This window comes from Coregonus lavaretus, assembly GCF_964263955.1.
Source record: "Coregonus lavaretus genome assembly, chromosome: 21".
NCBI classification, from domain to species: domain Eukaryota; kingdom Metazoa; phylum Chordata; class Actinopteri; order Salmoniformes; family Salmonidae; genus Coregonus; species Coregonus lavaretus.
This window is the reverse complement of record NC_140008.1, coordinates 27,356,646-27,374,476: the sequence shown is the minus strand read 5'-3', so window position 1 is coordinate 27,374,476 and position 17,831 is coordinate 27,356,646. Positions and strand designations below refer to the sequence as shown.

At 45.0% G+C, this 17,831-nt stretch overlaps 1 protein-coding gene across 1 annotated transcript in view; it reads right to left on the bottom strand.

Moving 5' to 3' along the window:
* Positions 1-589: 589 nt before the first annotated feature.
* Positions 590-17,831, bottom strand: part of LOC311148943 (disabled homolog 1-like) — a gene marked incomplete at both ends in the record, with an annotated part of 36,756 nt that continues 19,514 nt past the window's right edge. The window contains 8 exons of the mRNA XM_084185982.1: positions 590-670; positions 1,999-2,168; positions 10,801-11,011; positions 11,149-11,321; positions 11,448-11,657; positions 12,023-12,119; positions 12,261-12,323; positions 17,125-17,178. Of these exons, the coding sequence (XP_084042108.1) occupies positions 590-670; positions 1,999-2,168; positions 10,801-11,011; positions 11,149-11,321; positions 11,448-11,657; positions 12,023-12,119; positions 12,261-12,323; positions 17,125-17,178 (1,059 nt within the window). The remainder of the gene's footprint in view (positions 671-1,998; positions 2,169-10,800; positions 11,012-11,148; positions 11,322-11,447; positions 11,658-12,022; positions 12,120-12,260; positions 12,324-17,124; positions 17,179-17,831) is intronic.

The window sequence follows — 17,831 nt, the reverse complement described above, 5'->3', positions numbered from 1 at the left end:
TTTCCCTCATTAAAATGCAAATCAATTTATAACATTTTTGACATGTGTTTTTCTGGATTTTGTTGTTATTATTCTGTCTCTCACTGTTCAAATAAACCTACCATTAAAATGATAGACTGATCATTTCTTTGTCAGTGAGCAAACTTACAAAATCAGCAGGGGATCAAATACTTTTTTCCCTCACTGTATGCATGACAAACACAACACAATATCATGACAGCATGGCCATGCACATTAAGGAAGTCATCAGATTGTTTTTAAATACACACACTGCAGTAATACTCACACACCTCTGGTGGCTATAGGGAGAGCAAACAAAGAGACACAACAAGACAACACACACACACACGCAGGTGCAGAACCACACAACAGGACCACAGGCAGTCAGACACATCATGCCATCATCCGAGCAAGCAGCAGGCAGGATGAGAGAAGGGAGAGATTAAAAGGGAAGACTGGAGAGAGAGAGTAGAGCGGGTGAACTGAAGATCAGAAAAGGTGTGCTTGCAACAGTCAGGCTGACAGCAAGCAGAGGAAGGAGGGGAGGAAGGAGGGAAAGAGACCTACCAAGCACCCAGCCAGCATCTATCTAGCTGTCGGCAGGTGGACTGGTCTGGGCTGGACTAGAACCTGCTGTCTCACTGGGACACGGAGACCCAGACCCACACGCCTGGAGAGAAGGATGGAGGGAGGAGAGGAGAGGAGAGGAGAGGAGAGGAGAGGAGAGGAGAGGAGAGGAGAGGAGAGGAGAGGAGAGGAGAGGAGAGGAGAGGAGAGGAGAGGAGAGGAGAGGAGAGGAGAGGAGAGGAGAGGAGAGGAGAGGAGAGGAGAGGAGAGGAGAGGAGAGGAGAGGGAAGAGCAGGGAAGTAATGGAAGATAGAAAAAGAGAAAAAGGTGAAAGCAGGATAATAAAATAGGAGAATACTGACAGCAAAGGGACAGAGTAGCAGTGTACTAAAGGAGAGAAAGGAAGGACACACCCACACACACTGAGCTGTTATAAAAGTCCCCTCTACTGATTCCTGAAAAACTTCATCTCTTTACAATAACTCCCTCACCACAGAGTGGGAGGCTGTTTCTCTCTCTCTGTTCCTCTCTCTCTCCCTGTCTCTCTCTCTCTTTCTCTCCCACCCCCCTCTCTCTCTCCCTTTCTCTCTCTCTTTCTCTCCGCCCTCTCGCAATATGGAAAAATATCTGGATCCCCCTGGTTCAGCTGAGTTACCCCTCTGTCAGAGAGCAAGAGAGAGAGAGAGAGAGAGAGAGAGGAGAGGGGGAGATACTTTGGAATTAACGGTCTACAGAATCAATGGTAGAAGGCATAGCTTCCAATTCAGTTCTTTCACCATTGTCAGGTTGGTGACTCCAGTGCTTTCATTCAAAATAGTCTCCTCCCATTCCTCTCTCTCTAAGTATCTCTTGCTCACTGCCCTGTTTCTGTACCTATCATTCTCTCTCTACCTCCATCTGTGTGTCTCTCTCTCTCTCTCTCTCTCTCTCTCTCTCTCTCTCTCTCTCTCTCTCTCTCTCTCTCTCTCTCTCTCTCTCTCTCTCTCTCATAGATTAGGTGAATAATAAATATTAATTGACCTAGAAAAGACCCTAGGGGTTTTTCTCTAATATAGTTGAATAATAACATGGTGCTACAGATCAGATGATGTATGGAGCCACCTGCTAACATTAATAACATCTTAATGATCTATCTGACACTTCAAGCAGCTAATTTAATGCTTTACTGGCCACACGCACACACACACGCGCACACACACACACACACACACACACACACACACACACACACACACACACACACACACACACACACACACACACACACACACACACACACACACACACACACACACTGGCCAGCTATGAGAGTGGCCAATCAGAGAGAGTAATTACCTGGCCCACTGTGCTGCTACACAGCCTATTCATCAACAGATCTAAATACATACACACACACTCCGGGCATGCACGCACACACACACAGGCACTCACCGCATCCTCCTCTCCACTGCGACTGGGGCTGCCCTCCACCTCGCCGAACGAGTCATCTGTGGGGGGGTCGGTGGCGTCTGTGGGGGGGTCACTGATGTGGTCAATGTGGTCACTAACGTGAGACGGCGACGATTTAGACGGAGAACTCTGTCTGGGGGCCGGGGTCGGAGCTGGGGGAGGAGAGGGGGACAGCGACTGTCTCTATTTCATTTTATTGATGATGATCGTGATTTATTTCATTTCTGCAGCTAAAAGATTACAGGTTTTTTCCAATTGCTAACATGCATTGGTCAAAACTGAAGTCACATTGTCTTCACACAGTCAGCGAAACAGAAGTGTATGTGGACCAAACTGTGAATCATTTTTCATTGCTTTCACACAAAATGCATTCAATGACCACATTCTCCGAAATCGATGAACTCTTTTCTCATTCATACTCCACCACCTGCAAAACTATATATTTGCAGCACGTTTTCAAATGCTAACACACTGTTTCCAAAACTGTTAAAAACTGCAAATTTCGTGCATTTCTGCAGTAACCAGATTGATACATATAGGAAATCTCTGCAGAATATTTCATCATTCCAAACACAGCTGATTGCAATTTCAGCTGAAAGCCTACCCAAGTGTCCTGCTTTTAGTCTCGTTACCAAACAGACAGAAGCGGACGGCTTCGGAATGTTTGGAAACATGGATCAAGGAAGACAGGTTGGTGGGGAAAGAAGAGTGGTGTTACGGATACAGGTATCCTGTGTCTTTTTGTGTTTTTCCTCTCCTTCTGCCCTAATCACAGGTGTCCTGTATGTTCCTGATTGGTGGTCGTTGGGGGGGTCTGCTGATTGCTAAGGTGGACCAATCAGTGAACATTCCTCTGCATTGCACCACCTGTTGCTGGTTTTTCAATCACACATCCCATTGTTTAAAAGCCGGTCAGTTGTGTTTGGTAACTTAGAGAGACTATTTCCGTATGTGAGTATGGATACTGTGGTGTCCTGTGTTTTGTGTACTCACTCATTTGCTGGTTACTCTGTTTGGTAACTTTGTGTGTTTCTGGGAAAAGGGGAATTTAAGCAAGTTGCCCTTGGCCGTACATTACCCGTAGGAAGAAATCTGTCTAAAAACACTAGTTAGACCTGAGCGGACCACCCACTGTACTTTTGTATGATTAGCAGTAGCTTAGCGGTTCTTGAGGCAGGCAAGATCAGTTTAGGGGTGTTTTACACTATTGTTTCATTTCTTGGGTCCTGCTCAGCCCTTTTTCCTAAACCTTTACCGTGTGTTTAAAAATAAACTTTTTATGTTTGACGGTAGTTTATGGTTGTCGTGTAGTTTTTGTCCTCACTGTTCCATGTCATCATTCTAATTTGCATGAATTATGTTACGGGTCTCTTCTCCATCCACCCTAGACGTTTAAAGCCACGGGGTTCGTAACATAATGTGGGGGTTCGTCTGGGATTATTCTCATTGATACCCATGCTACTCATGCAAATTAGTTAGTGTCTGGTTCAGTGTTGAGCTTGGCAGCTGTAACTACCTGTTTTTTTTGTGTGTTCAGTATTCGACGGCTCGTGTTGCTAGTTTAGGATGGCTACTTTTGAGTTGGATGCATTTTTGGAAAACCCTACGTGGGAGGTTTTTGAGAATTGCCGTAGAGTGGATCTACAGGCTTTGGCTGACCACTTTTCTGTACCCATATCAAGGGTTTTAGTGAAAGCCGAAGTGAGGAAAGCAGTGTTAGAGATATTGTTGAACGAGCGAGTGCTTGAGTTACCGCTGCCTGAGTCTGCTGCTCCTGTAGGGGATGTGGTTGCTGCTCCTGTAAGCCCATCAGTGTCTGAGGACAAGGCTAAGGCTCCAGCCACATTGCCCCGTTATGACCCACTCTCCCCACTGACTGACAGTGATGCCAGGATGGATGTCCGCTCGACACGGCTCCAAATGGAGGCGGAAGAGCGGGCACAAATCAGGCTAGACAAGCTGGAAACGCGTAGGCTTGATCAGGAACTGGAGACGCGTAAGATGGAACTGGAGACGCGTAGGCTTGATCAAGAACTGGAGACGCGTAAACTAGAGGCAGACGAGTTTGTGTTGACGCATAAGAGCGTGTTTTCGGCTCGTACGGAGGGCAGGGCTGCGGAGTTGCTAACTTTTAGTCCTAGTCGACCAGCAGTACATCCAGCACGCCCAAAAGATGTGCGTCACTGTTTCTATTGTCATAAGGTGGGACATATGGTTAATGATTGCTTTCTGCTAAAACGCAAACAGGGGATGCCTCAGCATGCCAGGCCGCCAACGGGTGTTGGGCTGATTCGTACGGTTGTAAGGCCGGAATCAAGACAGAGGCCTCATAGTGAATGTGGTTTGAAAGTCCCTGTCCCAGATCACAGTTATGAACCGTTCATTTTTGAGGGGTTTGTTTCTATATCAGATGACGAAGCGTCTCAGCGTCCAGTTAGAATCCTCAGAGATACTGGTGCGGCGCAGTCGTTCATACTATCTGATGTGTTGCCCTTGTCCAATAATACATATTGTGGTTCCAGTGTGTTAGAACAAGGAATTGAAATGGGATTTGTCCCAGTGCCATTGCACTTTGTGAACGTACACTCTGAGTTAGTCAGTGGAGTGTTCAGAGTTGGCGTACGTCCTATGTTACCAGTAAAAGGTGTGACATTTATAATGGGCAACGATATTGCCGGAGGAAAGGTGATACCCGTATTGGAGGTATTGGATAAAAGTGACCAGTCTCTCTCCGAGGAGCTGGCACAGGGTTATCCAGATGTGTTCCCCGCTTGTGCTGTCACACGTGCTCAAGCACGACAAGTGGGTGAAGTGATAGATTTGTCGAACACGGTTCTATTCAGAGAGTGTGACCCAGAGGATAGTTCGGGTGCTACCTCTGGTAAGCTGGTGCAGTCTGACCAACAGTCCAGAGAAAGGAAGAAGGATGTGGAACTTGTTGCTGAGGCAATACAGTTACCAGTCACTCGTGAGCAGCTGATCGCTAACCAAAAGGTTGACATTAGCCTGGCTAAATGTTTTTCTAATGTTGTCTCAGAGGAGGAGCTAAAGAAGAAAAACATGGCATACTTCATTGATGGTAATCTCCTCATGCGTAAATGGACATCCCATGTTGACGCTGGCGGAGATTGGAATGCTGTTTACCAAATAGTGATTCCTACAGCCTTTCGACAAAATGTTTTATCCCTCGCTCATGATCACCAGTGGTCCGGACATCTGGGAGTCACCAAGACTTATGATCGAGTTTTGCGACATTTCTTTTGGCCTGGTTTAAAACAAGATGTGGCTCAGTTCTGTCGGACTTGCCACACCTGTCAAGTAACTGGGAAACCGAACCAGGTTATTTCCCCCGCGCCTCTTTGTCCCATACCGGCCATAGGTGAACCATTCGAACATGTGATGGTTGATTGTGTTGGACCATTACCAAAGACAAAATCTGGTAACCAGTTTATGTTGACGATTATGTGTGTGGCCACCAGGTACCCAGAGGCCATTCCTCTGCGAAGGATTACTGCTCCGGTGGTGAGTAAAGCGTTGATCAAATTCTTCTCAACTTTTGGGTTACCTAAGGTGATACAAACTGATCAGGGTACGAATTTCCTTTCTAAACTTTTCAAACAAGTGTTAAAATCCTTGTTAGTTACACACCGTATGTCAAGCGCATATCACCCAGAGTCTCAGGGTGCGCTTGAACGTTGGCATCAGACACTGAAGTCTATGCTCCGTAAATATTGCTTGGAATCTGAGAAGGATTGGGATGAGGGAGTTCCTCTAGTTTTGTTTGCTGTCCGTGAGACAGTACAGGAATCCCTAGGGTTCAGCCCAGCTGAACTGGTGTTTGGACACACCATGAGAGGACCTATGAAAGTCCTTAAGGATCAGTTTTTGTCACAAGAGTTGTGTGTGAAAGAAAATGTGTTGGACTACGTTAGTCGCTTTCGTGAGCGCCTACATGGTGCCTGTGCTCTAGCAAAGGAAGCGCTGTCTTCCTCACAGAAACGGATGAAACGACACTATGACACACAGGCTGTTTCTCGTTCACTGCAGCCAGGTGACCAAGTTCTTGTATTGTTGCCTTTGCCAGGAGCGTCATTGTCAGCACGTTTCTCTGGTCCTTATGTAATTGAAAAGAAACTAAGTGAAACTGACTACGTGATACAGACTCCTGATAGAAAACGCCAATCTCGTGTGTGCCACGTTAACATGTTGAAGACATACCACACCAGACCCGTCACTCAGATAGACAGTCCAGAGAAACTGGCCGAGTCGGCTGTCTCTATGGCTGCTACGGCTGTAGTGGGAGGTCATGTTAATGATGTGGACGGAGATGGTTTGGAGTTGCGCAATACTCAGCAGCAGTGTGCTAGATTGCCCAATTCAGAGATGCTGCTGTCTCTCCCGTCAAGCCTGATTCATTTAACGGGCGGACAGTCAGATGATATTATGAGACTATTACACAGCTTTCCATGTCTTTTTAATGATGTTCCTACATGCACAAATGTGTTAGAACATGACATTAACGTTGGAAACGCTGCACCTATCAAGCAACATGCTTATCGTGTCAACGTCTCTGAAAGAAAGATAATGAGGGATGAGGTCGGTTATTTGCTGGAGAATAACCTGGCTATGCCAAGTTCAAGTCCTTGGAGTTCTCCGTGCATTCTGGTTCCTAAACCTGATGGGACATCCAGATTATGTACAGACTATCGGAAGGTCAATGCTGTCACAGTGCCCGACTCGTTCCCGTTACCCAGACTGGATGACTGTATTGATACTGTTGGTGCTGCTACTTATGTAACCAAACTAGATCTTCTAAAAGGTTACTGGCAGGTGCCGTTAACCTCACGTGCCTCCGACATCTCTGCCTTTGTGACCCCAGATCACTTCCTACAATATGCTGTCATGGCATTTGGGATGCGGAACGCACCAGCCACTTTCCACGCCTGGTTAACACAGTATTGGCTGGAGTTCCTGATTGTAGTGCTTACCTTGATGATCTGGTAATTTATTCAACTGAGTGGTCTGATCATGTTAACACTCTAAGGGTAGTGTGTGAACATCTAGCAGCCGCTTCTCTAACCCTGAACTTAGCAAAGTGCAAGTTTGGGAAGGCCACTGTTACTTATCTTGGTAAACAGGTCGGCCATGGTCAGGTGCGCCCTCTAGATGCCAAGGTCTCAGCTATAAATGCATTTCCCGCACCTACCACCAGAAGAGAGCTACGCCGCTTTTTAGGGATGGTTGGCTACTACCGTAGTTTCTGTAAAAATGTCTCTGCGGTAGTTGCTCCATTAACGGATTTGCTCAGTCCGGCGAGAAAATTTGTATGGTCTTAAGATTGTCGTACTGCTTTCAACACTGCTAAAGCACTCTTATGTAGTACTCCTGTTCTTGCTGCGCCAGATTTTGAACGACTGTTTAAACTGGAGGTAGATGCAAGTGCCAGAGGTGCTGGTGCTGTTCTACTGCAGCAGGACCAGAGTGGAGTGGACCATCCTGTCTGTTATTTTTCACGGAAATTTAACAAATGTCAGACAAACTATTCCACCATTGAACAAGAAGCTCTAGCTTTGTTGTTAGCTCTGCAGTACTTTGAAGTTTATGTTGGTTCCAGTGCATTACCAGTGATAGTGTATACTGACCATAACCCCTTAGTTTTTCTCCATCGGATGTACAACCAGAACCAACGCCTTATGCGTTGGGCACTTGTCGTGCAAAATTATATAATTTGGAGATCCGCCACAAAAAGGGGTTGGATAATGTGTTGGCAGATGCTTTGTCTCGTGTTTAAAGATCTAGGTTTTTTTTGTTATCCCGTCAGGATGCTGTTGATCTTTGAATTTTGGGTGTTGTGATGGTACGTGTATCGCAAACCATTGTGGTTTGCTCTTTTAAGGGTGGGAGTGTTACGGATACAGGTATCCTGTGTCTTTTTGTGTTTTTCCTCTCCTTCTGCCCTAATCACAGGTGTCCTGTATGTTCCTGATTGGTGGTCGTTGGGGGGTCTGCTGACTGCTAAGGTGGACCAATCAGTGAACATTCCTCTGCATTGCACCACCTGTTGCTGGTTTTTCAATCACACATCCCATTGTTTAAAAGCCGGTCAGTTGTGTTTGGTAACTTAGAGAGACTATTTCCGTATGTGAGTATGGATACTGTGGTGTCCTGTGTTTTGTTTACTCACTAAGTTGCTGGTTACTCTGTTTGATAACTTTGTTAGAGACTATTTCCGTATGTGAGTATGGATACTGTGGTGTTTTGTGTACTCACTCATTTGCTGGTTACTCTGTTTGGTAACTTTGTGTGTTTCTGGGAAAAGGGGAATTTAAGCAAGTTGCCCTTGGGCGTACATTACCCGTAGGAAGAAATCTGTCTAAAAACACTAGTTAGACCTGAGCGGACCACCCACTGTACTTTTGTATGATTAGCAGTAGCTTAGCGGTTCTTGAGGCAGGCAAGATCAGTTTAGGGGTGTTTTACACTATTGTTTCATTTCTTGGGTCCTGCTCAGCCCTTTTTCCCAAACCTTTACCGTGTGTTTAAAAATAAACCTTTTATGTTTGACGGTAGTTTATGGTTGTCGTGTAGTTTTTGTCCTCACTGTTCCATGTCATCATTCTAATTTGCATGAATTATGTTACGGGTCTCTTCTCCATCCACCCTAGACGTTTAAAGCCACGGGGTTCGTAACAAGTGGCATGGAGAGGAAGAATGCATGGAGGACAAAGGAGAGGAAGAGCAAGAGCGGTTGTCTCTGATGAGATAAGGGCCACAATTATTATTGTAATCCATGGTCTCTCTTTGAGAGAGGCCGGTTTAAGGGTGCAACCAAATCTGCAGCGTTCAACAGTTGCATCAATAGTACAGATTTTCCGGCAAAACAACAGGTGAGATGTGCATCCTTCAATGATAATTGAACTACATATTACAGTACAATACAGTATGTTCACATTTTTGTACTGACATTTTGAAATATATTGATTGTTTTGTGTTTTTCAGTAGAATCCAAAGGTTGCCTCCCACAGGAGGGAGAGCCAGAATATTATCAGATGCGCAGGAAATTGCCATTGTTGACATGGTAATTGGCAACAATGCAATAAAACTGTGGGCAGACAATATCACTTTCGGGAATGTGAATACAGTCAGCACAACGACAATTGCCAGAGTCCTAGAGAAACATAAAATAAGGATAAAGCAGTTGTATACCGTACCCTTTGAGAGAAACGGTGAACGTGTGAAAGAACTCCGGTATCAATATGTCCAGGTAAGATGTCTGTTCAATAACCAAACAGGGTACATACACAGCTATGTATAATGTAAAGTACTGTAAAACTGTGGATTTACTGTATTTTAGAGAGTAATGGAGATGGAAGCCAGGCAAACTGCACATACATTCATCTTTGTGGATGAAGCTGGATTCAACCTGGCAAAAAAACACAGCCGGGGAAGAAATGTGATTGGACAGAGAATAACCGTGGATGTCCCAGGCCAGAGAGGAGCTAATTTCACAATGTGTGCAGCACTGTCCAATGATGGTTTGTGTTACACAAACCACTCATTGGCCCCTACAATACAGAGAGGCTCATTTATTTTCTGGATGACCTGCATAATCGACTTGTGCCAGTGGAAGAGAGAGGGGCAAGAAACTCCTCTACCTTCGTTGTTGTGTGGGATAATGTGGCATTCCACCACTCTGCTGCAGTCACAGACTGGTTTGCTGCACATCCCAGAATGTCAGTACTATTCCTGCCTCCATACTCCCCCTTCTTAAACCCCGTAGAGGAGTTCTTCTCTGCGTGGAGGTGGAAGGTTTATGACCATCATCCACATGACCAGATGTCCTTACTGGATGCTATGAATGCAGGGTGTGGAGACACTTCTCCTGAAGACTGCCAGGGTTGGATTAGACATTCCAGAAGATACTTTCCAAGATGCATGGCCAGAGAAGAAATAAGATGTGATGTTGATGAGAACTAGTGGCCAAATGCAGGAGAGGGGGAGAACTAGAACCCTCACAGTACTCTACAGTATGAGTGATTATACTATACATGTTGTTGATTATTATTTTTTAAATTATTATTGCAGTCCTGGAATTTCAGGAATTAGTTTTTTGTTTAAACTTTTTATTTTTCACAAGTAAATTACTATATATATATATATATATATATTTTTTTTTTAAGATATAGAAAATATAAAGGCTATTGAAGCAAATTGCTGCATTTCTGAATCATTCTTGTTACATATACTTTAGTACAGTCAATAAAGTGAAAAGGTGTTATTCTTATTCTATAATGAAATACTGATTTATGTGAAAAACCATTCAAACTTCAAAGAGAAAAGTTAATCATTTATGTAATGCTCCCTGTTGTTAGTGTTTTTTAGGTCAGTGAGTTATGAGTGAAAAATTTTTCTTTTGAGTGAGAATTGTTGCCAGTGTTGTGGTCGAACAAGCTTATTTTGAGACATGTATGAAGTGTTTTGGTGGTTTAGTGAGTTTTGGAGGTGAGATTAACTGTTTGGCCAAGATGCATGTTGGTAATGCAGACTGTGTGAAGAGTTTTGAAAAAGTGGCTTCAGTATTGACCGATGCTTGTTAGCAATTGAAAAAAACTGTAATTGCAGTAACATATACAATAAAACAAATTACAATTGATAAAATGAGATACAGTATGTAAAAAAGACTGGGAGTTGAGACAAACATGGAGGTCGAATGGTCTGAGGGGTGGAGGGAACTTCCAAACAGAGAGTTATCTCATATACAACCAGCCAGGAGTATGTACATACGTGAGTTAGTGGAGGGCGTGGTAGAGGTGACAGGTGTGAGGTTGAGCTGAGAGATGTCAAAGTCGTCACAGTCGTCTGTATCGGTGGCGGTCCCCACGCGGCTGAAATAGGAACTGAAGGCCTCCGAGGTCCCTGCTAGACATTGGTGCTGGTCCCCCATCTTAGCTGGCATGGCAGGGGGCTTTGCTAGCTGGAAGTCCTTAAACATCTCCTACAGAAAGAGCAGAAGATGTTAAAGACAGACTATGTAAGATGTTGGCCAATAAAAAGCTATTGTATAGAGCTTGTGTGTCTTGGCCAGGCCATTTGTTTGGTTTAAATAAAATCAATGGAATAAAATGATCTTACCTTGCTCATCTTCTGCCGCTGCCTCTCTGCATGCTGTGGACTGGAGGCTGATGAGGGGGCAGGGTTAGAGGCAGCGCCAGCAGATGATAGGCTGTCGCAGGGTTGATTAACAGGGAGGAACATGGTAGGCAGAGACCCTGGCTGGGCTGGGAGGTAGGCTGTAGCAGGGAACCCTAGATACAGGAAAATACACTTTAGTGTGTGTGTGCGCGCGCATGCATCTCTGTGTGTGTGCATACATGTATGTGCATGCGTGTGTGTGCGTACATACCTACATGTCTGTGTCTGTGTGTATATACCTGCTCCCGTCATAGCGGCCCACTGCTGCTGTGTAGCAGGGAAGAGGTTGGCCTGGCCCCAGATGAGAGGCTGGCCTCCAGGTAGGACCTGGGCCACAGGGAGGGACTGACCCAGGGGGGACTGGACCCCGAACAGAGGACCTGCCTGGGCAGCAAATGCCTGCTGGGACCACACCTGACCTGGAGGTACCGCTCCCATCGTCACATAACCTAGACACAGAGAGGAGAAGAGCGAGTTATACACATGCACATGGCATGGACACACACAGAGTACCCCATGTACCACTGCAGTAGTGACCTACTATAGCCTGTAGTTAATGTTGTGTCTTAATGGTTCTGCTGAACTATTATCATTACATCCACGATGAGCCTCAGTCATATCATGTACAGACCTATTCAGACAGTCACACAGACTCATGAAACTGTACAGACTCACTATAACTCTCAGACTCATCTCTTCTCAGAGCTGCTTGTTCCAGCTCTGCTCCAAAGAGGAGAGGAGAGGACAGAATAAGAGAGGAGAAGAGAGGGGAGAGGAGAGAAGAAGAGAGTATAGGGGAGGGGAGAGTTCCTACCTGAGGGTACGGAGGCGGGGTTGAAGGGGGTGAAGAGTTCCGTGGGGGGCTGCAGGCCCAGAGAGGGGTCCAGGGTGTTGTCTGGAGAGGCAGGGGTCTGAGGGAGGAGAGTGGGGAGGAACAAGTTAAAACTACTTTACACCTTCAGGGGAGCCAAACAGACACACACACAACACAGTTGTCTACCTACAGCCAGATCAAAGGTCAGGAGAGAGCGAGGGTGGGGGGGTGTACTCACCGAAGGGGAGTAGATGTCCGGGAGTGTAGAGATGTCTCCGAAGAGCTCTAATTGGTTGATATTCTGCCAATCAGAAAGAGAGTTCACAGCCGTCAGACATCATGCTACAATAGAAACGTCAGTGTTGCATGTCAACACACATTACGAAAACACAGAACACGCAACATGCCAAACGCGACCTGGTACCTACCTCTGGTGGGCACAGTGACATCATCAAACTGAGCCACAGGGAAAGAGCCAGGGGTGGTTAGGTGATGATGTCATGAATTAATGGAGTGATATGATTGGTGGAGGTGACATACAGTACCTACCTGATCCAAGTTACCCTAATCCACAGATCTCCATATACTCTCATATCTCTCTTCCTTTAACTTCAATCTCTCTATATATGTCTCTCTTTCTTCAAAATCCCTCCATTTCATATCTCTCTAACATCTCTCATCACATATTTTCTAGCATTAATAAGGTATTTAGCCCTGTGGAGACATGGTCAGAGATTAGCATAAATCAGAGATAGGGCCAATCAGAGCCATATACAGTGGGGGAAAAAAGTATTTAGTCAGCCACCAATTGTGCAAGTTCTCCCACTTAAAAAGATGAGAGAGGCCTGTAATTTTCATCATAGGTACACGTCAACTATGACAGACAAAATGAGGGGAAAAAATCCAGAAAATCACATTGTAGGATTTTTAATGAATTTCTTTGCAAATTATGGTGGAAAATAAGTATTTGGTCAATAACAAAAGTTTCTCAATACTTTATTATATACCCTTTGTTGGCAATGACACAGGTCAAACGTTTTCTGTAAGTCTTCACAAGGTTTTCACACACTGTTGCTGTTATTTTGGCCCATTCCTCAATGCAGATCTCCTCTAAAGCAGTGATGTTTTGGGGCTGTCGCTGGGCAACACGGACGTTCAACTCCCTCCAAAGATTTTCTATGGGGTTGAGATCTGGAAACTGGCTAGGCCACTCCAGGACCTTGAAATGCTTCTCACCACTCCTTTGTTGCCCGGGCGGTGTGTTTGGGATCATTGTCATGCTGAAAGACCCAGCCAGGTTTCATCTTCAATGCCCTTGCTGATGGAAGGAGGTTTTCACTCAGAATCTCACAATACATGGCCCCATTCATTCTTTCCTTTACACGGATCAGTCGTCCTGGTCCCTTTGCAGAAAAACAGCTCCAAAGCATGATGTTTCCACCCCCATGCTTCACAGTAGGTATGGTGTTCTTTGGATGCAACTCAGCATTCTTTGTCCTCCAAACACTACGAGTTGAGTTTTTACCAAAAAGTTCTATTTTGGTTTCATCTGACATTCTCCCAATCCTCTTCTGGATCATCCAAATGCACTCTAGCAAACTTCAGACGGGCCTGGACATGTACTGGCTTAAGCAGGGGGACACGTCTGGCACTGCAGGATTTGAGTCTCTGGCGGCGTAGTGTGTTACTGATGGTAGGCTTTGTTACTTTGGTCCCAGCTCTCTGCAGGTCATTCACTAGGTCCCCCCGTGTGGTTCTGGGATTTTTGCTCACCGTTCTTGTGATCATTTTGACCCCACGGGGTGAGATCTTGCGTGGAGCCCCAGATCAAGGGAGATTATCAGTGGTCTTGTATGTCTTCCATTTCCTAATAATTGCTCCCACAGTTGATTTCTTCAAACCAAGCTGCTTACCTATTGCAGATTCAGTCTTCCCAGCCTGGTGCAGGTCTACAATTTTGTTTCTGGTGTCCTTTGACAGCTCTTTGGTCTTGGCCATAGTGGAGTTTGGAGTGTGACTGTTTGAGGTTGTGGACAGGTGTCTTTTATACTGATAACAAGTTCAAACAGGTGCCATTAATACAGGTAACGAGTGGAGGACAGAGGAGCCTCTTAAAGAAGAAGTTACAGGTCTGTGAGAGCTAGAAATCTTGCTTGTTTGTAGGTGACCAAATACTTATTTTCCACCATAATTTGCAAATAAATTCATTAAAGATCCTACAATGTGATTTTCTGGAGAAAAAAAATCTCAATTTGTCTGTCATAGTTGACGTGTACCTATGATGAAAATTACAGGCCTCTCTCATCTTTTTAAGTGGGAGAACTTGCACAATTGGTGGCTGACTAAATACTTTTCCCCCCACTGTATAGAGCTAGATCTATCTCCAGTATTCTGCTGCATAGGGCTCTGGGGATCATGTCTGCACAGACGCTTCTTAGAATATCTACTTTCTGGCTCCACTAGTTAAACTAATAGGTCACACAGACCATGGCGCTCTTATTATATTCTAAAGCTTAAAGTGTCTATCTATCAGATAATGGATCAGAAAGAGCGTGTCATTTCTTGCCATACAGCTGAACTGAGTGTTTCTGCTGTTAGTGAGAGAGGAGGAGAGAGGAGGAGTTATGTACATACTGTTACTGACAACACTCACAGTCCGAGGGAGATACTGTATATAGTATACTGTACACTGACACTACCCTGTCTTTCTTTTAACCCTGAACTTACTGACACCTATGGCTGATAGTGTTAGTCTGAATCTCCCGGAGCTGAGGGAGGGTCACTTCTGACCTCTGTGGTCGGTCAGTGTGGTCACTGTAGTGTGTTACTAAAATAAATAACAGGGTGCCATTTGGGACGAAGCCTGGGTCAGTACTGAGCTGATTATATCCTCTGTGTTATTAATGAGCTGTGAGGAGTGAGTCAGACCCTCTCTGTTGGACAGGATGACCAAAGCTTGACCCCTCCCCCTCCTCGCATCCCTCCATCCCTCTCTGACCTGACCACCTCCCTCTCTCTCCGACTTCTCCATCTGTCTGATGTAGATTTGACCTTTATGTCAGCTCTCAAGGCCCTCCCTCTCTCCCCCTCCCCCTCTCTGAAATCAATCAGATACTGAAGTTTTTACATTCATTAGTAGCAGCAGAGGTCACAAACATTCATTACTAAATTACTTAAATATCTTAATATACACTACCAGTCAAAAGTTTGGACACCTACTCATTCAAGGATTTTTCTTTATTTTTAGAATAATAGTGAAGACATCAAAACTATGCAGTAACACATATGGAATCATGTATTAACCCAAAAAGTGTTAAACAAATCAAAATATATTTTATATTTGAGATTCTTCAAATAGCCACCCTTTGCGTTGATGGCCAGTCCTTCATAATGCACCTTACCTGTGGTGTCCATACACTGTCCATATCCATGAGATCTATCAGAGACTGTTGTTGTTGTTGTTGTTGTTGGTGACCATTTTGAGCATTCTGCACAGTCACATGAGATGGAGAATGGTGGGATGAGATGGAAACACAGACACAGAAATGATGTATCACACACTCAAACAATAACAGACATATGGAGACAGGGTGAGTTGAGGTGGAGGGATGGAACATTACATGTAGGTACTTTTACTGTTCACACACTTTCACACACACACAGAGCTCATCACATCCGATTCCTGCCCTCCTCTTTCCTCCATCTCTCTCTCTCTGCCCATCCCTTGCTCCTTATCACTGCGACAACCACCTATCAATTAGCGGTCTCCAAGGAAACAGTAATTAGCATGGGCATGTGTTTGCATACAATTAACGCAGCCCCCTTAATTAACACCCACCTCCCTGATCTCCTGCTGTCTCGCTGAACATACACACACACACCGCATGCATGGACACACACACACTAGCCCACTTGTGCTTCACTGCCAGATGACAATAGGCTGCCCTCTTTTGGGTCAGGGCCAGGGAATGAGCCAGGTTAAATCAATAGACTGTGTAAACTCGCACAGGGTCAAGGACTCCGGAGATTGAAGTAGTCACGTGTGTGTGTGTTTTACGTGTGTGTTCTTTATGTGTGTGTGTTTTACGTGTGTGTGTGTGTATATGTGTGTGTGCGTGTGTGTGTTCGAGCGTGCGTTTGTATGTGTGTGCCTTTGTGTGTGTGTGTGTGTTTTATTCTTATTGGTTAATAGCATTGAGAGACAGAAGGTGACAGTCTAAATAACAGTGGAGCATATGGTTTCGACAGAGGTGCCAGACCCTACTGGCTATAGTACAGTATTACAACACCTACAGATACACACAGGCCTGGTAAGCACAGAGAAAAGCCGTTAAGCGTCAGTGTTGTGGTGTGGTACAGGAGAGCAGTAGGGCTGTGGGATCTCACTAGTATACATACTATAAGCCTCTTAGCACTGCTGGGATAATACAGAAACACAGGACAGAACTGACTGCCACAATCCACACCATCTGATTACGACTATACAATGTGTGTGTGTTCTGTAGTTTGAGCTAGGAGAGCCCAGTGGAAGTACAGGGGGAACAGTGAGCAGGGCAGATTTTGACAACGAGACGCCCTCCCTACTGTTAGGATCTTTGATTTTTAGACAGGTGTGGAGTAGCAGGTGCAGAATAGCTACTATAGTGTGGTTATGAGGATGGAGTTATTAGCTAGTGAAACAGAGAGATGTTTAACTACCATGTTTAATAAGATCATAAAGGAGATGGACAGTTATGGTGCATCCTGACAACGGTCAAGGTCAACTGGAATGACACACACACACAGGTGTGTACATGCACATACACACGCTCTCTCCCTCTTACCAATCTCTTTCTTTCTAGTATTGTCAGTCCATGCATGTTTGTTCGTTCACCAGCAGACCACAGCCAGCCATGCATCACCAAGACACCACACTGCATGCAATGCACATGCCACCTGCCACCACACTGCATGCAACCAGCACCAAGCATAGAGCAAGCCCCACCCACTCCAATTCACATACACAGCGACTCCACCCACACTACCACAAAGCCACAGCAGAGGATATCCACGGGTAACACCATAGCACCAAGGGGGGGACAGGCACACACAGCTGGACTCACTGGGTGTCTCTTGGGGACGTCATATACCCCCTCCTTCTGTTGACTGGTCGGAACCTGGACAACCAACCAATCACCACATTACAGCCCACCAACCACACATTAGCTTTTGTTAATATGACAACCTTCATTTAATGTACCAGAAAGTACCAATTGTAGGAAATAGCAAAGCAATACAAGACTATAAAATAAAGCCTTACTGGACAGCCAAATGTAGACTAAAGCCTGTACATTGTCAGGACTAACGGACAACATTAACTGAGAATGAATTGTTTCTTATACAGTCGTGGTCAAAAGTTTTGAGAATGACACAAATATTAATTTTCACAAAGTCTGCTGCCTCAGGTTTTATGATGGCAATTTGCATATACTCCAGAATGTTATGAAGAGTGTTCAGATTAATTGCAATTAATTGCAAAGTCCCTCTTTGCCATGAAAATGAACTTAATCCCCCAAAAACATTTCCATTGCATTTCAGCCCTGCCACAATAGGACCAGCTGACATCATGTCAGTGACTCCCTCGTTAACACAGGTGAGAGTGTTGACGAGGACAAGAATGGAGAACACTCTGTCATGCTGATTGAGTTAGAATAACAGACTGGAAGCTTTAAAAGGAGGGTGGTGCTTGAAATCATTGTTCTTCCTCTGTTAACCATGGTTACCTGCAAGGAAACACGTGCTGTCATCATTGGTTTGCACAAAAAGGGCT